At 34.6% G+C, this 23125-nt stretch overlaps 4 protein-coding genes across 4 annotated transcripts; 3 read left to right on the plus strand and 1 right to left on the minus strand.

The window, feature by feature from the left end:
* The first annotated feature begins 2013 nt into the window (after window positions 1–2013).
* On the plus strand, window positions 2014–3136 carry LOC114409866. Its single transcript, XM_028373507.1, has 2 exons — window positions 2014–2318; window positions 2409–3136. Exons 1-2 carry the CDS (start codon window positions 2177–2179, stop codon window positions 2849–2851), a joined length of 585 nt encoding a protein of 194 aa, XP_028229308.1. The 5' UTR covers window positions 2014–2176; the 3' UTR covers window positions 2852–3136.
* A 3744-nt stretch (window positions 3137–6880) lies between these two features.
* On the minus strand, window positions 6881–8758 carry LOC114409867. The gene is made up of 2 exons (XM_028373508.1): window positions 8493–8758; window positions 6881–7225 (listed from the first exon to the last, which is right to left on the minus strand). Exons 1-2 carry the CDS (start codon window positions 8634–8636, stop codon window positions 7070–7072), a joined length of 300 nt encoding a protein of 99 aa, XP_028229309.1. The 5' UTR covers window positions 8637–8758; the 3' UTR covers window positions 6881–7069.
* A 3736-nt stretch (window positions 8759–12494) lies between these two features.
* LOC114409868 (C2 and GRAM domain-containing protein At5g50170-like) lies at window positions 12495–17526 on the plus strand. Its single transcript, XM_028373509.1, has 9 exons — window positions 12495–12981; window positions 13883–15070; window positions 15169–15351; window positions 15466–15749; window positions 15884–16000; window positions 16159–16421; window positions 16511–16679; window positions 16805–17077; window positions 17176–17526. The coding sequence occupies exons 1-9, from the start codon at window positions 12624–12626 to the stop codon at window positions 17383–17385; spliced, it is 3045 nt and encodes a 1014-aa protein (XP_028229310.1). The 5' UTR covers window positions 12495–12623; the 3' UTR covers window positions 17386–17526.
* A 1130-nt stretch (window positions 17527–18656) lies between these two features.
* LOC114409869 (plant intracellular Ras-group-related LRR protein 9-like) lies at window positions 18657–22262 on the plus strand. The gene is made up of 3 exons (XM_028373510.1): window positions 18657–19553; window positions 20664–20830; window positions 21298–22262. Exons 1-3 carry the CDS (start codon window positions 18834–18836, stop codon window positions 21950–21952), a joined length of 1542 nt encoding a protein of 513 aa, XP_028229311.1. The 5' UTR covers window positions 18657–18833; the 3' UTR covers window positions 21953–22262.
* The last annotated feature ends 863 nt before the right edge of the window (window positions 22263–23125 follow it).

The raw sequence follows: 23125 nt of genomic DNA on the forward strand, positions 1-23125 counted from the left end.
AAAACAATTTAAAACAAAAAGATAAAAAAATTGAGAAAAAAATTGTTTAATTTGTGCATGAAAGAGTTTTTTCTATTTTCCATCTTCTATGTTTGAACAGAATAATTTTTTAGTTTGATTCCCACAAAAATGTTTTCAGTCTTCTAAATAAAAAGCTAAACCATGAAAAAGATAATGAGCCTCACCTTTTCGTCATTTGTTTGCCTTTTCCTGCTTCCACATTTTGGGAAAAGAAAGACTAGAACTAATAAAGCTTCCAATTTGCAAACGTAATAACGTAACAGGATAGAGAGAATTATATGCCCCTATCCCGCCAGCTCCAAAGGCGGGACTGCCCACGTAGGCATGTCCCGCCAGGAGAAATGGCGGTACACGTTTTACCCCTTACCTGTCCCGCTGCTGCGACTGGCGGTATCCACTATCCCGCCATTGGCACTGGCGGTTCAAGCTTCCCGTCAGTGTCAACGGCGGCACCCACGTAAGAAACGAACCCCCTCTGTAATTTGTTATAAATGAGACCTCATTGCATAAATTGTTTCTAAAAGAAACCCTCTAAAGTAAATTTGCCTCTTCTCGGTCACGAAGCGTGGCTCATCGCTATACCAGAATGGGCCACCCATCTTAACTTAATTGGGTAGCCAGGCATGGTTATAAAAAGGTAAAATTACATTTTTATCCCTTAATTTGTCTATAATTTTGATTTTGGTTTTCTTTTAAAATGATTGATGAATTTTGTTTTCTTATTTTATTCAATCATACAATCTTGGTCCCCTAATTTAGAGTTGGACATTGACTATTACATAGGAATGTTGACTGTTATATGTCATGTTTTTATTAAATGATGACTGTCATGTGTGATGTTCTTATTGAATAATGATTGTCATGTGTCATATTCTTATTGAATTTTGAATTCATGAAAGATGAAATGCATTGGTATTGTCATTGGTCAATCATATCACACGTGATAATCATTATTCAATAAGAATGTGACAAGTGACCATCAATGTCCAATTCGAGATTGGGAAACCAAGATTGTGTGATTGGATAAAATGGAAGGATAAAATTTGTCAATAATTTTAAAAGGGAACCAAAATTAAAATTAGAGACAAATTAGAAAACCAAATATATAATTTTACCTTATAAAAATTAGTCCCATCATTGACTCTGTAAAGACAATGAGTCAATAAGTTAGTAGTTTAATTGATGAGTTAATAATTGATTCAATTTGATTCCATATATATTAAAAATTTAAAATTATATATTTATCTATTATATATAAATATATATAATTAATATCATTTAATTAAAAATATTATTTATATTCTAAAATCTAAAATAATAATGAGATATCAAAACATAGATGTGATATTTTTTTTTGGGTGTATAATCTAGTTTCAGTTTGTAAAATTGAGCCAGAATTTCTCAAAATTGGCCCGAATTTGACTGAATCAATCTAGATCATATGCATAAATGGTTCAATAATAAAATCGGTCCCGTTAAATCATTAGGTTCCAATTAGGCTCATTCTGCCCGGGCTAAACCGGTTTCATAACACTGTATCCACTCTCCTACTTTTATTTATTTTTAAATCTGAACTTCGGTTTTCCTTCTCGGAAAGCAAAAAGAAAGGAATATCCGCATATATGGGAATAGTCTGAATTGACCGTCATTATTACTCACTTAACAAACACTCCAGGTAGGTTCCCAGTTTTATTTTTATTTTTCTTTTGTACTAATTATTTTTCAATAAAATTAGTTTATTAAATAAAAATGAAAAACCCTTAATAAAGAAGTATTCTATTAAATGCAAAATATATTCAATATTTATTTTTAAAATAGTTAACAATATATTTAATAAATAGTACTAGTACTAGTATAAATTTATTAAATATCTCTTAAATTTTTATAATCAACGGTTCTATTGTTTCGTTACGTCATTAAGAAAAAAGATAGTGGAAAGTAATAACGCGTGGGCTTGTTCTTCGATTTGCGCCTATAAATAAACCCCAAAGGCACAGCCCAGAGTTTTCAAGCCCTAAGCCTCCAACGCCGGAGGAGCAGAAAAAAAAACACTTCCAGAGTTCCTTCCTCAGTTCTCTCTCTTTCTAGAATCTTCCAATTCCAATTTTTCTTTTCCTTCAACACAAATTAACTCACTGAGTAGCGAGAACGAGTCATGGAATCCAAACCCGCTCAAACTATCAAGCTTCTCTGTAGCTACGGCGGCAAGATTCTCCCACGCGCCACCGACGGCGAACTCCGTTACGTCGGCGGCCACACCAGAGTCCTCACCGTCGACCGTTCCATTTCCTTTCCAGGTTCATTCCTTTTTCCCTTAGCCTTCGTTTTGCGTTTTTTTTATCTTCCTCTGTTTCATGAATTTGACGATTCGTTGCTTCGTTGTGCAGAATTGATGGTGAAGCTACGCGTATTTTGTGGTTCGTCTGTGATCTTGCGGTGTCAATTACCCAAGGGAGACTTGGAGACCTTGATATCCATCACCAACGACGAAGATCTCGCTAGCATAATCGAAGAATACGACCGTTCCTCGTTGAAATTGGCGCATCCGTTGAAGATCAAAGCCGTTCTCTCGCCGCCGAAATCGATGAAGAAAGCTTCGCCTGTTCCATCGTCGGCGTCGGCGTCGTCCAGCGCCACACACTCTCCGTCCGGATCGCCGCACACCTCCACCGAATCGCTGCCGTACGCGGCGTTCCACCGCATCGGCCGCCACAACCGCCCGCCGGTTGTGTATGCTATCGGCGCGGCGAAGGCATGTTGCTACACGCAGTTCGATGGGAGCCCTAGGTTCCTGTACCGTGGACCTCACTGCAATTATTACTGCCACTGAGGCGAACGAACCGATTTTATTCACTGTAAATACAGCTGCAAGAGAATCGCTATTACGAAGTTGATTCCATACAAACGATGATGACGACGAAAAATATCAAAGGACCAAAAAAAATAAAATAGAGAGAAAGAGTGGACTCTTAAATACAATTAATATTTTTTTTAATTTTGATAAAACTTTAGACATGGATGAGTTGAGGTTCTAATTTTTTTAACCTGAGCCTGAGTTTCTTTAATTTTGGAAATATTGGTTACTACGGACTCTTGATTTCGAGATTAGGGTTCTGCGAACTGCGGTTTAAAACGACAGACTACTATTGCCGTTTGACTCATGGGACCACAATTCCTGTTACGTGTTAGACATGTTGCTTTTGGTGGTATTTTTGCGTGTTAATTGTGGCTACATGCGTTATCTTTCCGTAAGACTTCGATTATATTAAGCGGGTACGTATCTTTCTTCCTTGGCATTTTTTTTGAAATTAATGAGATATTCTTGTTGATTTGTATTGTATAAGTTTTTTTTTTTTTTTGTATGACCCAGTGGTGTATTAGTTTTTTCAATGTGCAGGTCAATTAAAGGAGATGGATGCATGGTACCGTAAATAGCGGGGAACTGAGTAAGAGGACAAAACCTTTGAACCTTCTTGAAATTTGGGTTGCAAGATAGTTGGATTGAGAAAATTGAATGTATTAGGAAAGGTAGATGGCATGAATATGATTGATTGAAAGTGGAGGAGGCCAGCAGAGGAGAACGAAATGCCATAAACTTAAAATTGAACCAAATATAATAATTTCAAATACTTATCCTAAAAAAGAGGTCCAATAATAAATAGAATAAAAAAAAACAATGGATGGTATTAAAAACTCCGATAATGATATTGAGGACCAAAACCGAAAGATGGCTTTGGGTGGAGCAAGTCGGCAAGTTGGTTGCTTGAAAATGACATCATTGAGGCATATTTCTGGTAGCCTTTTGATGGGTTCAACAGCTCAACTTTATCTGGTCATTGGATGCGGTCGAGGAATAAATAGAAAAATCCAGGGAAGTTTGAAGAAAGAATCTGCCCCCACCATTGGAATGCAGGAGAAGATCCTAACTTAACATGAAAATATACATACATGGAGAAAAAGAAAAGGCCAATGCCCAAAATCCATGAAGGGTGGCTATTGAATTTGGGCAGATAAAAGTTTGGTTGAGGTGAAATTTAACTAAAAACGTGATAATATTACATGGAGTTAAATTTGAACATCAAAGATATGTTTTTAACCCAATAGTTTTGCCCATGATTTTCACTGAAATATTTAACTGATTTAACCAATCACTTTTTAGTGAAACATTTCTTCTCAATTTAGAAGATTCGAATACAAATCTTATTTAATAAATTTAGTTGAGTACCAACATGTCATCTCCCTAATAGATATCAAGTTTGAAATATTGCTTGAACTTTCCCCAGATTCTTGGGTGAAGCTCAACGATCACAATAATGACAAAGCTGGATGTGGAGGTTTAATCCGTGATAGCCTAGGGCGTTGGGTTCATGGATTTGCAAGAAACCTGGGGTGTTGCTCTATTGTAGGGAATAATCTCGGACCTGCAACTAACCAGGGATAAGGGTCATACTGTTTGAGTGAAAAGTGATTCTAAGGTGGTTGTTTATCTGATACTTAATTTTGACAGTGAGAGAGTTGATCCAAAAGACAATGGATAATTAATATGTCTCAAACTCATAGAGAAGCTAATTTTGCGACAAATACTTTAGTTAATTTTTCGCATTTGTTACCTATAGGTTTACATTTGTTTACTCATCCCCTTACTCCTTGTAAATCCTTTTTGTGGTGGGACATTGTTGGGGTTTCTAGTCCCGGTTCATTATTAATGTAAGAGCTTGACCCTCCCTTACATCAAAAGAAGAAAGGAAAAGAAAAGAAAATTGTGCTCAATATCACTCATACTGATGATAAGTGGATACATAAAAAAAATATACACAACTATCTAATTAAAGTTAAGTATCAAAGATTTACAACAATTTATATATTCTTCTCAACTGATTAAACTAAACAGTTTGAACTTCATTTGATTTTACCACAAAATTTTATATATATATATATATATATATATATAAACTATTAACGCAATAAAGAGTATAAGAAAATTATTATATAAATGAAACTAAAATCCAAAGTTTAGATGAACTCAAAGCTCATCAAAGCTCATTTGCCCTAGCTTAGATAAGATCTATTCAAACTCTAAGCGATAATATTTGAACAAGTTTTGAGAAAAAAAAAACCATTTTAAAAAAAATTGACTAAATATAATTTTTGTTTTTTTAGAATAAGTTTTGATTTTAGTTTTTATAATTTTTTTTGGTTTTTATTATTTATAAAGTTGAAAAAAATTGATTTTGGTATTTATTATTACTTGACACTCGTTAATTATTCTTGAGGATACTTACTAGTGCATGTTATATCATGTTAGCATATGATATCTATAGATATTTTTTAGATTCCCATAATAAATGTTATTTATCTACTTTAAAATGAATGTTTGGAATAAAAAAAAATATTTTATAAATATTAAAATAAAAACTCACTCATTTTACCGTGACAAAAAATAATTATTCCACATTTTAGAAGGTTGAAAAGAAAAAAGTTTTATCTGGACTGAAATTAAAATTTATTCTAGAGAATAAAAACATATTTAAGTTATAAATTTTTTGGGGACTTTTTTTTAAAATTTATTTATAGAAGGATTAAAAGTGGTTTAAAATTATTTTTAAAGAAAAAAAAACATATTGTTAGTCCTAATACTTTGTCTTATATATGATCAAGATCCATGGATTTTCATATCAATGAATTTGATCTTTAAGCTTTAAAAAATGTAAAATTAGTCCATATTTTAGGTAATTTTATTTTCATAAATAATCAATTAAGGACCAAATCTAATACATGGTCTAATTTTATATTTTTTTTTATAAAGTTTAAGGATCAAATTCATCTATATAAGAGTACATGCACCTTAATTATGCTTCACCGAAAGTATAGTAAATATTTTTTTTCTCTTTTTGTAAATTATTTTTTCATTAAAATGTGTAAACATGATTACTTTTAAATAAGACACACAATATGTTAAATATTATAATATATATATATATATATATATATATATATATATATATATATACACACACTCTTGAAAATAAGTGAAATCATGTAATTTGGCTCAAAAACCTTTTGAGATACTCTCAAAACACAACTTGCTAGCATGAGAGATAAGTAGCTACATGTGGAATCGTGGGGATGCAACTTGCAGCTAAGCCATGTCCCCAAAAGTACAATACAAGATGCACCCAAGCTAACTGTGGCTAGCTAGGCATTTGTCGGGTTGGAGATAACCCTGTTAGAAGGGGTATCCTGGTTCTGTAACCAAGCGGCTCTCATAGTCTGGCCCAATCTTGGTTTTGCCGTTGAGTGATTTGGAAACAATAAGCAACGATGACAAATTATTTACATACATGACGTCGCTCATGAAATTAAGAGGGATATAAAACAGGATCAAGTGGGAGCTGACCTATGAAGCACCGACACGAACACCGGACACGACACGGATACAAACACGTGAACACCTGTAATGTCCAAAATATAGAACGTAGTACGGGTGTCGTGTCAGTGTCAGACACTGACACGGACGCGTGTCGGACACCAAACACGGCAAGGGGCTGGCGTGCTTCATAGGAGCTGACAAGGAAAAATTTAACAAGGCAAGGAAGGGATCATCAGCGCAAATAGGAGGCACTGCTACTTAAGTCACTTTTCCTCTAGAGAAAAGGCAAAGTGACCAGTATTTTTCTTGTCTTTGTTTTAACTCTTCAACCAGTTGAAGTTTTAACTGCTCACTCTTTCATTTACATATGCCAAAAATGAAGTAAAAGCTCAGAAATGGTGAAGGGGCAGACATTTAAGTTTTTATGTTCCTGCTCTATGCCCCTATCTCATCTGAATTTAACTCATGCTATTGTTTAAGTATTGGCTATGCCACTTAAAGGTTATAAATATTTAATTAAGCATAATAAAAGAGCAGAAATAATACAAAGTTTGATATGAATGACAAGTCAATACTCAATACTAGGTCCAAAAGATTAATAGAAGAAAAACTCAATACATAGATTTGGCCTAGCAGTCCAAAAACATACTAACAGGTTCTTGCTGATGTGCAGCTATCTCAACCAGTTTCTTGCTCAAATTCTTCGCCCTCAGATTCCTCTGCATTGTCAGCATCATCGTCATCTGCCTCATTGTCAAAGTCTTCCTTATCATTTTCGTTAGTGGTTTTTCCTATCACAATTAGGTTGCTGTTCATCTTCCTGATCTCGTTGCACTGCAATGATTCGTGCCAACATTGACAGGGATGAGTATGAGGCAAGGAACAATATGAAAAGAGAGATTTAAAGAGCACTGAGTTGCAACTTGTAGCCTATTATCCTCTTAACTGAACACTACCTTATGTCATGGATAATCCAAGCATTTTCTTAATACTATGAACTATTAAGTATATGTGAATGACTACTAGTTCAAAATCATCAGAGCAATGCAGATAAGTTCAAGCAAACACAGCTAGATGCCAATGTGGCAAACTGGCAGCTTTCATTTGAGGAGATTTTGTTTGTTTTGTGTGTGTAATGTGTATATTTACAGCATGTTTGGAATAGAGTTTTCACACCACATCCATTACGAAAATCATGTCCACAGGCCTCAATGATTCAGAAGCTACTTGTTATTGCTTCAAATGAATGTAGAGAGAGAATGACAATTCACATTGCGAAATCTGTTCCAAGCATGCACTTAGTAGTTAGCATACACCAAGGATATCTCCTAACCTGAAGTTTGAGATTAATTCCAATAAGACAGAGAGATCATTAAAGTAGACTTTGTCTCTCTCCACAAAACTTTTCTAATAAGAATCAAACTGTGGTCAGGTCAACAAGCCTAAGGGATACAACTATCTCTCAACCAAACTTTGTTGGTAGATTTTATCCTTGTATGATGACCGAACTTTGATTCTCCCAAAAGATATGAAATTTTAAGAGAAAGATGCTAACAACATAAATATGTGCACCTAAAAGAAAAAAAAATATTCCACCTACTACCTCTCTAGAGGGTAAAAAAAACAGAATTTTGTCACAGATTTCAGATATGTGCGTTTAGCTTGTAGTATATTCATTATTCATAGATTCTCATTTGTGAACTCCCAGTTATGACCATTCAGTCATTCACACTCTAATGTTTCCATATCATGGTTCATTATCTTCAAATTGTCTGACAAATTAATGGAAGGCAAAATTGAAATGTTTGATCATCATGCTTCATAAGTACCATATCACCGAATCCCTATATGCCTCTGTTCATCCCAAATTCCCAATCATTTGATACATTACAAACCTAGACAAATAAGAGTGTGCAAAAATGGGTGGAAAAGGAACAAGGTTTAGTTTAATTCAAGCTGCCAAATCAAATAAGCTATTATAGCTATAATAGACAGAGTGCGACCTAAACGACAACGTTTTGAATGAATTATTGTGCGTCAGAATGCAATGAACAAAGCTAACAATAACAGAAAATGAAGGGTGGAGCGTAGAGGAAAGCACCTTTTCTTCGAAATCGGACTCTTCCATGGCGAGAAGGAGTTCTTCGTTTTGGGGCTGGGGCCACTGAGCGGGTAGCAGAAACGACGTCGGAATGGTCATCGTGGACAATGGGTACTGCGTCATATACGCCGGGAACTGTAACATCTTTTCTTTCCTTTGTTTTGTTGTTTGTTTGCCCTTTATTGTTCCCTCGGACACAAACACTCCCCTCACCTCCACTCCAACGTATAGCTTTGGTTGCTCTCCTGTTTAATCCAGAATAGTTTATTTTTGGCTTAGTTATATAATTGATTATTTTATGTTTAATGAGTCTCTCAAACATGAAAAATTCAATCAAATCTTTTAATTATTTAAAACACAATAATTATGTTCTTTCCGTCTAACTATAACTGATGCTATGTATATTATGGTGGTTTAAATTAAGAATATGTTAAATTGTAATTTTAATCTTTTTATAATTTTAAATTTATGATTTTGGTTTTCTAGTTTAAATTAAGATAATTAATTTCTTATTTTTTAGAATAATTAATTTTGATATTTTCATTAATTGATCATTTAAAGTCAAATATTGATATTGATGTGATGTTTTGGTAATGATGTGACTCTTATATATGTTGTTCACATGATGTTTATTTGACAAGATGTTAAATAAAATGAAAATAAAAAATGATAATTTATAATCGTCATTTTATTTATTATCATTTTTAAACAATATAAACTTTTTCTAGTCTTCCATCTTTACTATATTAGAATCTTAACCCCCAAAATATCACAATCGAAAACCTTAACCACCCTCAAATCAACACAATTAGAACATTAAACAATGGTGAGTGAGTGAGGAGTTTGTGGTTGTGAGAAGAGTGATTATGGTTGCTCGTGTTGGTGGAGGTTGGTGGCATGGTTGGATCTAGGTTTGTGGAAGTTAATGGTGGATGTAGACGGCACAAGAATGCTTGTTTGGGCTACGATCATGGAGGTTGGTGGTGACACGATGATGGCTTACCGTTGACCATGAGTTTTGAGTGAGGAAGGATTAGAGAAAGAAAAGGAAGAGGGTGATGATCAACTTTGTAAGTCAATGTCACCAAATTGACGAAAAGAGCATGATTATTGTGTTTTAAATATTTAAAAGATTTGATTGAACTTTTTAATAGGTAAGAGACCTAATTAAACTTTAAATTATAGGAGAAAAAAATTATGCACTGACAGTGTAAAATTTTTTATACGATCATCCAATCACAATTTATCGTGTATGATAAGTTTGTTGATTTTTAAAATAATTATCTTAAAGTAATTCAAAGAGTTTTGTGTGATTAGATGATACTATAAAACTATTTTGCACAGTCAGTGTATCACTGCATATGCATCAACCTCAATTTATACTTAAGAAATCAATTGTATAATTAAGTCTTTATTTATCTATGAATAAATAATTAGCTTTAACATTGTTAAGTTTGTTATATTAGTATCTAATTTAACTTTTGCACATTTAAAATTATCAATATTTTAAAACTAAGCCAAAGCCTAATGCAGATACTCCCTTTGGTGGAGGCGGCAAATATATGATATGTAATTTGTGACAACTTTTGATCTTTAAAATTTAATTTTTAATAAGTATAATTTTTAGAGGTTAAAAACCATTATAAATTGTAAAAAAAAAAAAATACAAGAATCATATTCACTCTGCAAAACCCCAATCAAAGTCCCATGCATTTGGATCATCTTTGCCACCTCTTACTTGAACCCATATTCAATGTTATGAGATTTGCAATCAACATTTGCAATAAAGAAAGAACGGTAAAATGAGAGATTTTCAAATCTAGCAAAAATTAGGAAAAATAATATCATTTTTTTTTATCACAATACAAACCTAAGTGAAGTCACTGATAACAATTTTTTTTTATCACTAGACATAGAAGCCCCCACACGACACCAACACCAGGAGGATCTTGTGTTCATCGCTGCCCCATGCAGATGTGAGTAGGAACCACAAGATCTGCAATGGTTAGAGTGGCATCGTAAGGTGGTTCGATTTTAGGGATGAGAAATCTTGGACGATCTGGCGGTGTCTCAAGTTCGGACTCCAAATCAAAGGATGAGATGCTAGTATGTACAGAGGTTTGTTGCTAATTTTTTTGTTTGTTTATTTGTTGAAAAAAGAAAAGATCTCAAATTGTGTGTTTTTGGGTTGTTTTTATCGGAACATATTAGGCTTTTATTTGCAATTTTTTTTTGTGTTTGAATGTTGCCTCTATATGGTGTTTTGATGGGTTTTTGAGGAAAAAAAAAATAGCAATGGCCTACTAACCTACTAATCCTGATTAATTTATTTTAGAGTAGTTTCTTCAAAAGATGGTAAGTGGGTTGGGTTTTGATTTCTGTGTAGGTTTAAATTTAGAGTTTTTTTAATTGCTTGGAAGCTATATTGGGGTTTAGTTTTTTTATAAAAAATCTTTTTGCAAGTTATTACGATTAAAAACTGTTACAAATTATATATTTCATATTTCCTGTTTGGTTGTGTTAATGAGATATGCGAGTTTGGTTATGTTAATGAGATATGCGAGCGAGGATTAAAAATAATAATTATCAATTCCTAGACACTGAATAAAACAATTTTAAAATTAAGGGATTAAAACAATTGTATCTCATATTTAAGGAATTACAAACATATTTAAACCTAATATTTAGTCACATACCAATTACTTGTTAAAGATATGAATAAAAAATTATATATATTTTATATTGATGTTTTAAAATGATAATTAAAGTAAGAAAAAAGTTATTTGATTTGAGAAAAAACTATATTTATTTATTTTTATTTTGAACAATTATATAGAAAACTATATATGGTTTAAAACAAAAAAAAAAGATGATATTTTTACAATTAAAAATGTAAAAATTATTTTTTAAAAGCTATGCGGCTCCTAAAATTTCTTAAAATGTAAAAGTATGCCCCGAAAGGAATAAGAAATAAGGGTAAGTTTCGATACATGGTCATCTGTACTTAACTAGATTTCTTAAAGCAACAAATAAGCACTTTTAAGTTGATTTTATCTATCTAAGTTGATTAAGTAGTGCGTAACTTAGTGTAAACTTTCGACTGCCTATCTTTAATTTCTACTGATAACAAAAAATGATCTTACCATAATTTCGCACTCATGATAATTTTTTACGTACCATCAAACCAAACACGCAATAAATAATTTAAGGCAAACTCTCTTTCTATGATTCTATCTTATTGCCAAGAGTCACTTTATAATCTTATTAAATTTGAATTATAAGAGGTTCATTTGTGCTCAAGGGACGAGTGACGAGTCCTCAAATGAGAAAACGTTCGCAACCCTCATTCTTCAATAATGTGTTCCTCATCCAACATCGTATACTTCAATAATTAAGGAAAGTGATTAGAATCCCACGGCAATGCTTATCCTATATTACCCGCTACAAAACCGTTTTGGCACCGCTACCACAAAACACAGACGTACAGAACCAATGACTTGGTTTTTCTATTATTCAGAAAACTATTCTTATGTTGTCCTTTTAAAATAATACTGTTTTCATAAATTTTATGAGATAAATTTACGTTTAAATATTAATACAACCGTTATGTTCAGTCACTTTGAATAAACAACACATAAATAGAAAAATAATAACAGAAAAGTAAGATCCAAAACCACATGACAACAAAATTTTAAGGAAACTTCGACCTCGTAATAACAACAACCAAATCTGACATGCTTTCTGAGGAAACCATCTTCGATAAGCAATGACTAATAACTAACGAGTTTCCATTTGCAAGCATACCTCGTGTCATTTCCCTCCAATGTCCACGTATTCGTATAACACGTGACTTCCGCCTCTTCATTCCACCGAATAAAACAAAACAAAAAGAAAAAAAGAATGAAAACTTGGAAACCATTCTTTTCCTTGCATTGTGTGATATACACAAATCATCTTTTATTTTAAACATTTTATCAATATTTTTTTTTCTCATTATAAATCTTATTATGTCTATAATTTTCTTTTTTTTTTACTCTCTAAGTATTTGATAACTCATTGGGGATTTATCAAACATTTTTCTTATGCATTAATAGCGTTAAGAGTTGTAAAGAGCTAGTTTTATTACAAGCTATGTTGAGACTTTACGTGTGTGTATTGGAAGCCAAGGACCTTCCCGTGAAGGATACTTACGTGAAGCTTAGGCTGGGAAAGTTCAAGTGCAGGACAAGGATATTGAGGAACACAAGCAACCCCGTTTGGAACAAGGAGTTTGGTTTCAATGTGCATGGTGCTGAAGACATGCTTGTTGTCTCTGTTGTTAATCATGATAATATTAATGAGTGCAGAGTGACCAATGGTTCTGTGGAGTTTGTGGGTGAGGTACGGATTCCGGTAGGTTCGGTTGCTTTTGAGGATAAGCAAACGTTTTTGCCCACGTGGTTCTCTCTTGAAAGCCCCAAGAGTGGGAAGTTTTTCAATGAATATTGTGGTTTGTTTCCCTCATCACTATGTTAATTAATTACTTGCATACATACACTAACACTGTTCTGTGACCTTCCTTTCAGTTTCATTAATTATGTTTCTGGGTTGCATCTTTTGGTTGGTCACGCTGTATACGATGATGTTGTGCAGCTTCTCAACTTTATATGCGTACTGAAAGTAAATTATTATGAAAAAAATGAAAATTGTGAAGTGCATAAGTTAGTTATATCATGTATGTTTCATCTATGTACGAGAGGAACCCTAGATATTATGTGATCTTTCCTCCACTAGGTTTCTGACAACTATTTGACATTTTTTGTGGCTAAAATGTTTGATTTGTATTAATTCCTTGAAGAATGCCACAACGCACTCTTTAAAATACTTCTTGATAATGACTGAAATTTATTAGAAATTACATAATTTTGTAGATTTCACATTTTATTCAATGAATTTCACTCATGATTTTATAGTTTCAAACAAATTTTAATCAATAACAAGATTAACACTCGGACTCTTCCAATTGCTTTCTCTGTTAACATAGTTGCATCAGGCAGAAACTTCACTATAGTGGTTAACTAGTAGATAGCATTATAGAGTACATTTTAACATTCAAGGTTACGGTTCCTACTTTTCATAGCATATCTAGAATTTATGTATCTGCAGGGTAACACTTGCTAGTTGCTGCTAGTTTCTAAGGAATTCAATTGGAAAAGTGATTATAAAATGAGTCCACAGGACAATCTTAAGCTAATGTTGCATTTTTTGTTCTAATCATTTCTACTTGTTTACCTTATATATACACAGTTTTGTTTGTCACAGGTTAAACCACTCTTTTATTTGTTTTGTAATTTTGGAACTGTTGTCCAATATATGGAACTGATTTTTAGCTTAATGTCTTGTATGATCAGGGAAAATTCTCCTTACCGTTTCTCTTCATGGTAAAGGTCGTTCTTCTTTTATCAATCATAAGCATTCTTCAAATTCAACTATTGCGGTTGACAACTCAAGAGACTTGGAAGGTCTGCACGTTGCGTGTCAGGTACCTTGTGATAAAATGGGTGCAGGCAAACAATTGTTGAAGGCTATTGCTAATGGTCTGCATAGGATTTTCAAAAAGAAAGAAGAAAACTCAAAATCTGGTGATTCTTCAGAACTATCTACTTCATTATCTGATTATGAAGATAGTGTACAGGAAAATTCATCTCCTTGTAGCTTTGAAGAAGCCATTGCACTAATGGAATCAGGAGATGACAAACCAGAAATGCCTGAAAATTTGCCTGGCGGTGTTCTAGTAGATCAGATTTATTTAGTCTCTCCGAATGACCTTAATGTGTTTCTTTTTGCACCCAATTCACAGTTTAGTAAAGATATGGTTGAACTGCAGGGAACAACAAATGTGCAAGAGGGACCTTGGACATGGAAAAATGGAGACATGTCGTGTTTAACACGAGTTGTTACCTATACAAAAGCGGCTACGAAATTGATTAAGGCAGTTAATGCAATTGAGGAGCAAACCTACATTAGAGTGAGCAGAAAGGAATTTGCTATACTTGTTAGTGTAAGCACACCAGAGGTCCCATATGGAAATTCATTTAGGATTGAATTGCTTTACAAGATAATGCCAGGGGAGGCATCTTCAGGAGAGGAATCCTCCCATCTAGTTGTGTCTTGGGGAATTGTCTTCCTCCAAAGCACAATGATGAAAGGCATGATAGAAGGTGGGGCAAGACAGGGATTGAAGGAGAGTTTGGTCCAGTTCTCGGACCAACTTGCGCTGAATTTTAAGGTGCTAGATAAAGCAGATTTACCAGACAAGGAACATTTGTTGGCAACTTTGCAAACTGAAGACCAGTGGAATTGGTGGCAGACAATTACATACTTTTGGAATTTCACTGTGGCTTCCACCATTTTCATGTTTTTGTATGTGTTGGTGCATATTTTAAGGTGTGGTCCAAGTCTACCTCAGGGCTTGGAATTTAGTGGGCTTGAATTGCCAGATAGTTTTGGGGAGCTCATTACAAGTGGAATTTTAATCATCCAGTTGCAGCGTGTTTATAATATGGTGTCTCACTTTGTGCAAGCTAGATTTCAAATGGGTAAGTAAGCATATAATTTGAAAACACTGTTATGCTTGTTATCACTGTCAAGTGACTTCATCTGAGGTATCACATTTTACTTCATTTTCCTCTAATAGGAACTGACCATGGCCTCAAAGCCAATGGTGATGGATGGGTTCTTACTGTGGCTTTAATTGAGGGGGTTGACCTGGCCTCCTTGGAGTCCGAAGGATTGTCAGATCCCTATGTAGTTTTCACCTGTAATGGACAAACAAGGTCAAGCTCTGTCAAGCTTCAAATGCCCGATCCTCTATGGAATGGTTTGGTCTTCTAACTTGTTAATTGTTATCTTATCTGCAATAACTTTGCTTTGATATGAAATTGTCAATATATCTTTACAAGTATTTTCTATTGGTATTTATATTAATATGCAGAGATATTAGAGTTTGATGCTATGGAAGAACCACCATCAGTTTTACATGTGGAAGTTTTTGATTTTGATGGTCCATTCGACCAGGATGTTTCACTTGGACATGCTGAGATCAATTTTCTAAAACACACATCAACTGAGTTGGCAGATATGTGGGTCATGCTTGAAGGAAAGCTTGCCCAATCTTCTCAGTCAAAGTTGCACTTGAGAATTTTCTTGGATAACAATAATGGAGTTGAAACAATCAAGGAATATTTGGAGAAGATGGAAAAGGAAGTAGGCAAAAAAGTAAGCATTATGAATCTGACTTGCTCCTTTCTCCTTGCCCCATGTATATGCTTTGTTATTATGCAGCTCGACCAACTTTTTTCCCTGTTTGTGTCATAGAACATTTAGAACTATTTATTGTATATGAATGGCAGTTGAATCTTAGATCACCTCAAAGGAATTCTACATTCCAGAAATTGTTTGCTTTGCCTCCGGAAGAATTTCTCATCAAAGATTTCACTTGTTACCTCAAGAGAAAAATGCCTTTACAGGTACTACATGTGATTGACAACCTGACATATTTAAACACATTTTTTGATAATATTGGTTGACTATAATATGAGATGTTGAATTACTATATAATAATTTACCTGGTGATGTTTAAGTGATAGACTGCATAATTTAAATAAAGAATGCCTTCCTGTTGTAGGGTCGGTTGTTTCTTTCAGCAAGGATTCTGGGGTTTCATGCCAATTTGTTTGGACATAAAACCAAGTTTTTCTTCCTTTGGGAAGATATTGAAGAGATACAAGTGCTTCCTCCATCATTGGCAACATTAGGAAGCCCTACATTGGTCATAATTCTGCGAAGAGGTCGGGGTCTTGATGCAAGGCATGGTGCAAAGACTCAAGATGAAGAAGGGAGACTTAGATTTCATTTTCAATCATTTGTTTCATTTAGTGCTGCCTCCAGGTATGAATCAGGCATACTTATATTCCTAATCTTATAAATTGATGCCATTTTTCACATTCAGCTGACATCATATTTTGTTTCCATAAAAGAACAATAAAGGCCTTGTGGAGGACAAGAATACTGAACCCCTATCAGAAAGAACAAATTTCAGAAGAGCATGAAGATCAAGAAAGCTTTGTAATTCTGGAAGACTCTGCATCTATCTTAGAGGATGAAGAAAAAATGTCCAGAATTTTCTCTGCAGAACTTCCAATTAAGGTGAGCAATCAACTACTGGTACCACAATATAACTGAAGATAGAATTAGCCTCTTGAAGACTTTTTATGCGTAGTATTAACTATTAAGTTTGTCTAGCTTTAATGTGTAATGTTACTCTTTATCAGATGAAATCAGTGATGGGAATATTTGATGGAGGAAACCTGGAGCATAAAATTATGCAGAGAACAGGATGTATGAACTATGAAACAACATCATGGGAACAAGTAAAGCCTGATTTCTTCGAGAGGCATGTTTCTTACCAATTCAATCGACATGTGTCAGTTTTTGGTGGTGAAGTCACATGCACACAACAAAAATTTCCAAATACAAACACTGGAGGTTGGACTGTGATTGAAGTTATGGCTCTTCACAGTGTCCCATTTGCTGATCACTTCCATGTAAGCTAAAGTGGAAACTCAAACTTTTTTGTGGCAAGTTAATTTAGTTCATCTTGTTGCACTGAAGAGAATCTGATTCTGATATTCTCTGTCTGCAGATTCATTTTAGGTATGAAATTGAGAAATCCTCTCTTGGTGACTGTGCATGCAAGTGTGATGCTTACATTGGTATTATGTGGCTCAAGAGCTCTAAGTTTCAGCAGAGGATCAACAGGAACATAACAGCCAAGTTTAACCTCCGATTGAAGGAAATATTTGAACTGGTTCAGAAAGAGATTTTGTTAATGTCTCAGAACTCTCACGGATAAGTATTATGTTAGGCCAGATAGAATAAATTGTATTATGCAAAAGAAAAATGAGTTTTCTGTAGACCAATTAGCTTTCTGAAATTGTTCAGAAAAATGAGTTTTCTGTAGAACAATCTTGTTGTATAACTGAATTTTTATTAACCCTTTCTTGTAAATTGAAAAATTTAGTTAAGCCATGTCAAAGGAGCAGAGGAAGGAACAAAAAGAGTGACCCCATCATCAACCCAATGAAATCAAAGAAACTCATTTCAAATCCAAAGGCCACTCACTCTCTTAAGATTCATTCAACGAAATATGCCTCAGTGAGGGGAGAAGGCCAAGCTTGCTAACCTCATCAAAGACATGAAGATGAATGTTGTTGCGTTTTTTCAATAATGTTAATAAATAATTTTTAAAATGAAATAAAGACATTTTTAATAGTTATTATTTTAAAATTTAAATATTAATAAAAGACTGACATTTCAAATAATGAAAAATTGAAAAAAAATATATTCTCAGAACATAAAATATTAAAGTGAGATTTTTAAAATTTAATGTATCAAAATAAAATAAATCAAAATTAACGTTAAGCCAATAATCATCTACCCATGGACGCAAACAGGTAATGAAAGTGTAAATATGTTATATGTAGATGTAATATTCCATCCATCAAATATTTTCCTAGAATTCTCATCACGTGTATTTCAACTTTGTCATGCATTTTAATTGTTGTATATGTATTAATTGTGTCCTAAAATTTTTTAAGATTATTATTTATTCTTCCTGTCAAAAAAAGATGATTATTAATTTTTTTATTTATTTCTCAAATGTTTTTTAAACCGTCTTTATCTTTTTTCGCCACAGTACTTATTATATTTGTTATTTTTTTTCACTCCTCTTCCTATCTTTTGCTTCAGTCTAAAGAATATAAACTTAAAATATGATTTTTTTCCCCACAATTTAATTAGAATTACTTCAGAAGCCAATCATTGATAATTTGCATAGTAATAGTAAATTTATATTTAAATGATTAAAAAGAGAATTTAATAATGTATTTAGTGTGCATTAAAATAAATATCAGTCATTAAAAATATTAATATTTCTTTAAGCATATAAGTTAGATATTTGCAATCTTTCTAGCAGTAATACTTTTTGAAGAAAAAAAAGTCAAATTAATGAAGGAATACAAAATTACATGTACTTACTAAAAATCTTCAAAAGCACTTCTGACTTGTAACCCAAACATGGGTTACAGTGAGTTGTGACCACCCCTTATGACTCACAGAACTAGTCTATTAAAGTCATAGATGCACTCTCCACTTTTACTTACTTCCACACTGTCCAATATAACTCTTTCTTGTAACTAAAGCCAAACGCGATATTCTCAACGCTTCATTGAATTGATTCGATATTATCCCAATTTCACAAACCCCAACCCTCGCTTTCTCTGTCATCCAATTCACACCGCCATGGATCCCAACCCCGGAACCTTCCCTCTCCTCTCCTACATCATGTCGCGCCTCCCTTCCCTCACTCCCAGACCCGCCGCCCCGGCACCCTCCGATTCCGACCAATTCGACATCGAACAGCCACCGGAGATTGTGGGCCAAATGCCGCACCTGGCGGACCCGGAGCTGGTGGCCTCTATGGGCCGGGCCGTGGCACAGGTGACGCAGGCCCGCTCGGTCCTCACCCTCATCGGGGAGCGACCCACGCACGAGGAGGTCGACAATGCCCGGGCAAAGTTGGCCGACGTCGAGGCCCAGCTCTCCCGAGAACTGGAAGAGATCGTGCTGCAGGCCCGGCCCGCGGAGATCGAGATCCAGGGGTGGCGGGCCCAGCAGGCCGAGAGGGAGAGGGAGTGCAGGGAGCGGGCCGAGACGGAGAGGCGGGTGTGGAGATCGGTGCTGCAGCTGGACGAGATGCACGAGGCTTACGAGAAGCTTCTGAAGGACGCGGAGAAGCGGTTGGTGAAGATGTACGAGTCCAAAGAAGACGGCGGCGGCGGCGATGCCGACCTGGCTTATGGCGAGGAAGTCAACGAAGAGGTTGTGGGGATTCTGCAGGAGGCTTACGGCAAAGGAATGGAAAGAATTGATCTTTCTGGACGCCAGTTGAAGCTCTTGCCTGAGGCTTTTGGTCGCATTTCTGGCTTGCTCGTTTTTGATCTTTCAACCAATCAACTCTCGGTAACCTCCACCTTTTTTTTTGCTACTTATTTTCCGTAATTGTAGAAGATTTTTTTCTATAGCCAAATGTTAATCATTAGTTTGTTAGTGTTTTTTCGGAAGAATACATTCAACCCGCGCGACCTTTCTCCTCTTTTCTTCTCCCTTTACCATCCATCTCACCGTATATTTCCTTTCTGTCTAAGAATGTAATCAATCAATTAGTCGTTTTTTTCCCTATAAGCCGATTCATGAGTACATGACATGGCTCATGTCCTCTGATATTCAAGGAGTGCGTTTTTTTTCCCTTCACATTGATAGCATTTTTGCTTCCGTGGTGGAGACGTGAATTTCCATGTCAAATAGGAAGCCAATAGCTTCTGCGTTTTTTTTAAGAGAATTACGTGATTTCTCCAGTGCGTGTTTGTTTGCGTTTTGGATTCGCGTTTGCCTTCGTTTTCACTTCAAAAATTGGAAGAAGGTGAAGAAGCAAGGCATTTGTTGATTCCGCAGATCAACATCCGAAGTGTACGACACGTTACCAAACATGCTCTTAGTTTAGACACGTATCCAAACATGCATTATATCATTCAAAATCACGGTGAAACACTAGCCAACATGATTCTAGGTAAATATTTTCATGTTTGGTCCAACATTGAAGAATCAATTTTGGATCCTATATTGATTTTAAGTGGAAGCAATTTTAGGTAAGTTTTAAGTTGCATAAAAAAATTATACTTGGTTTTAGTACTGACTTGCTTTTTGAGTAGACACTTATAGATCATTTCACTTCAAAAAGCAATTTTGCAAAATCAATTCTATGCATCTGTGGTTTGATGTTATGCTGTCCAGAATCACATTAAAATTTTAGTTAACGAGATTTTAAGTAATTAAAATTAATTTCATTTGAAATCAATCTTGTAGAAGCTCACTGCACACAAAATCTGTGACAGAGATTGAGAATCAAAATCAATTATAGATGATGGCGGCTTTCATTTTGAATGTGTGTGTATGCTTCTTGGTGCTCCATTGGTGTTTAAAATCATGTTGCACGTACTGGTCTGTTTCGATGATTTAGCATTTTTTTTATTGATTTATATGTATAGTAATATATTGCGTGCATCACTATAGGCAATTCCTGATTCAATAGCTGGATTGCAAAACCTTGAGGAGCTTAATCTGTCTTCAAATCTTTTGGAATCATTGCCAGATTCAATTGGGTTGTTACAAAAGTTGAAATTGCTCAATGTCTCTGGAAACAAGCTGACTGCGCTTCCTGATTCCATCTGTCAGTGCAGGTAAGTGAGAAATTCTTAAGAGCAGTTCCTTGTAATTACATTTACCATGCCTTGTGATTTGGGATCCCTTTTGGACATTAGCATCCATGTGTTTTAAGAATAAATTGTTAACTTTAGTGGAGAACTGCTTGAGTATTTTGTAAGCCATACTTGTAGACTACTAGCGCAATGAAAAATGGGAGCAGTTTTTATGCATGCACGAGCAATAGCTTTTTTTTTCAAATTTGGGAAGTTTGTCTTATATCAAGGTTATGTCCGATTTTGTCATTTTGTTTGTGACTTTCACATAGGTAAAGTGTTTAAACACTGTCAAGAATCTCACTAAGAATTCTATGTTCTGTTTGTGCAAATATCATCTCATTTTTAAAACCATGACAGGAAAACATACTCAAGTCATTTAGGAATTTGTTCAAACTATAAATGCTTTAATTATAAACGGTTGATCTCCTATTATGTTGAATGATCAGGTCATTGGTGGAGTTGGATGTAAGCTTTAACAATCTCTCATATTTGCCAACAAACATTGGATATGAATTACCGAACTTGCAGAAACTCATGATTCATTTGAACAAGATTCGATCTTTTCCCTCATCTATCTGTGAGTTGAAGTCCTTGCACTATTTGGATGCTCACTTTAATGAGCTACATGGGCTTCCAATTGCAATTGGGAGACTGACTAATCTTGAAGTTCTCAACCTGAGCAGCAACTTCAGTGACCTCAAAGAACTTCCTGAGACATTTGGTGATTTGGCTAACCTCAGGGAATTGGATCTCAGCAATAATCAGATTCATGCTCTTCCAGACACATTTGGTCGCCTTGATAATTTAATCAAGCTCAACTTGGAGCAAAATCCTCTTGAATTGCCACCAATGGAGATTGTAAATCAAGGGCTTGAAGCCATAAAGACTTTTATGGCCAAGAGGTGGCTTGATATATTGTTGGAGGAAGAAAGGAAAAGCAACCAAGAAATGCAAGAACCAGAACAGGGTGGTTGGTTAACACGAAGCACCTTCTGGTTGAAGAATGTTTCTGGAAATGTAATCGGGTATATTGGAACTACCGTTGGATCTCCCATGTCACCCAAATCTCCCAGAGATGCATATCTTGATCAGCAGCTATGAGGTGAAGGTCCAACACATTGGGACTGTCATACTTGTAATTTAGAGGAATAATGTAGATACTATGTGCTGCTAAGCAACAATTCTCTGCCACTCTCTCTTTTGGTTCTCTGCCCCACCCGAAATAGCGTGGGTTGCTTTGCTTACAGATATTTTTGTTTTGCTTAGGTTATATCTGGATGAGAAATGCCAGTAAAATACACTTTCTTCCCCCACACATTTTTGTATTCGGTGAAACTCACGTAGATTTTACTAAATATCTGAGTATTATATGAATTTCAATTAATAGAAGAGAGTATTATGTACACAAAAAGAAGTGTTATTAAGCATGCTAGCAGTACTCCTGTTTGAATTTATAGGAAGAGATGCGATAAAGTAAAACGAAATGATACAAGCTTCCATTATTCCAATTGTTTAAGATAAAATGAAGTGAAATGAAACATAATAAGTAATAAAATGCATTTTTGTAGTTAATGAATAGATTTAAATTAAATAAGATGGATTATGCAAAAATTTATAAACTGGTCTATGGGCTGTAGTAGATAGGTTTGTGGGGTGTTGCTTGCAGCTACATTCTAACATTATAAACATGTTTGGTTAACCGTTCAAAAAATATTTTTAGGTGCTGGAAGTACTTTTGGAGTTAATTCAATTTCTGACATGTTTGGTTATTGTCAAATTAAAATTTTGTCAATAAACTTTAATCCAAACATCAACTATGTTGTTTTGGAGCTATTCGATGTATTTATTTTTCTAGATGCACATGAAATCTTACGAGTCCAATTTATGTTTGACAGATTGTATTACATTCGAAGGATGTCATAGTGTTCGATATTTTTGCTTAAGAGCATCTTCTATGGGGAGTGTTCCTCTCACAAGTAAAAAATTAGCAGCTCAACAGAGGATATTGTGGGATCCAGTAAATTTTAGGTTGTTAAATAGTTTTCTTTCTATTCCGTGGGACCAATCACAGAAAGCATTCCCAAAATCTTACACTTTGGATATCCATTAGGCGATTTTAATTTGTTCAATAAAGTGTTAAAAAATAACTTATTCAACTGTATAATTTAATGCATTTCTTTTGTGTGAATTAATTGAAAAATGATAAAAGATGGCCTCATGCATTCAGTCAATTTGGTTAAAATCTATTGTTACTCAATAAATTCTAATCTATTG

Source organism: Glycine soja, chromosome 4, assembly GCF_004193775.1.
Source record: "Glycine soja cultivar W05 chromosome 4, ASM419377v2, whole genome shotgun sequence".
NCBI lineage: Eukaryota > Viridiplantae > Streptophyta > Magnoliopsida > Fabales > Fabaceae > Glycine > Glycine soja.

Excerpts from the sequence above, each read along its gene's own strand:
- LOC114409866 (XM_028373507.1), top strand. The coding sequence starts at position 2,177 with ATGGAATCCAAACCCGCTCAAACTATCAAGCTTCTCTGTAGCTACGGC. Across the intron at positions 2,319-2,408 it reads CCGTTCCATTTCCTTTCCAG|AATTGATGGTGAAGCTACGC; the intron begins GTTCATTCCTTT and ends TTCGTTGTGCAG.
- LOC114409868 (XM_028373509.1), top strand. The coding sequence starts at position 12,624 with ATGTTGAGACTTTACGTGTGTGTATTGGAAGCCAAGGACCTTCCCGTG. Across the intron at positions 12,982-13,882 it reads GTTTTTCAATGAATATTGTG|GGAAAATTCTCCTTACCGTT; the intron begins GTTTGTTTCCCT and ends TTGTATGATCAG. Across the intron at positions 15,750-15,883 it reads AAAAGGAAGTAGGCAAAAAA|TTGAATCTTAGATCACCTCA; the intron begins GTAAGCATTATG and ends TATGAATGGCAG.
- LOC114409869 (XM_028373510.1), top strand. The coding sequence starts at position 18,834 with ATGGATCCCAACCCCGGAACCTTCCCTCTCCTCTCCTACATCATGTCG. Across the intron at positions 19,554-20,663 it reads TTTCAACCAATCAACTCTCG|GCAATTCCTGATTCAATAGC; the intron begins GTAACCTCCACC and ends GCATCACTATAG. Across the intron at positions 20,831-21,297 it reads GATTCCATCTGTCAGTGCAG|GTCATTGGTGGAGTTGGATG; the intron begins GTAAGTGAGAAA and ends TTGAATGATCAG.
- LOC114409867 (XM_028373508.1), bottom strand. The coding sequence starts at position 8,636 with ATGTTACAGTTCCCGGCGTATATGACGCAGTACCCATTGTCCACGATG. Across the intron at positions 7,226-8,492 it reads AGTCCGATTTCGAAGAAAAG|TGCAACGAGATCAGGAAGAT; the intron begins GTGCTTTCCTCT and ends GAATCATTGCAG.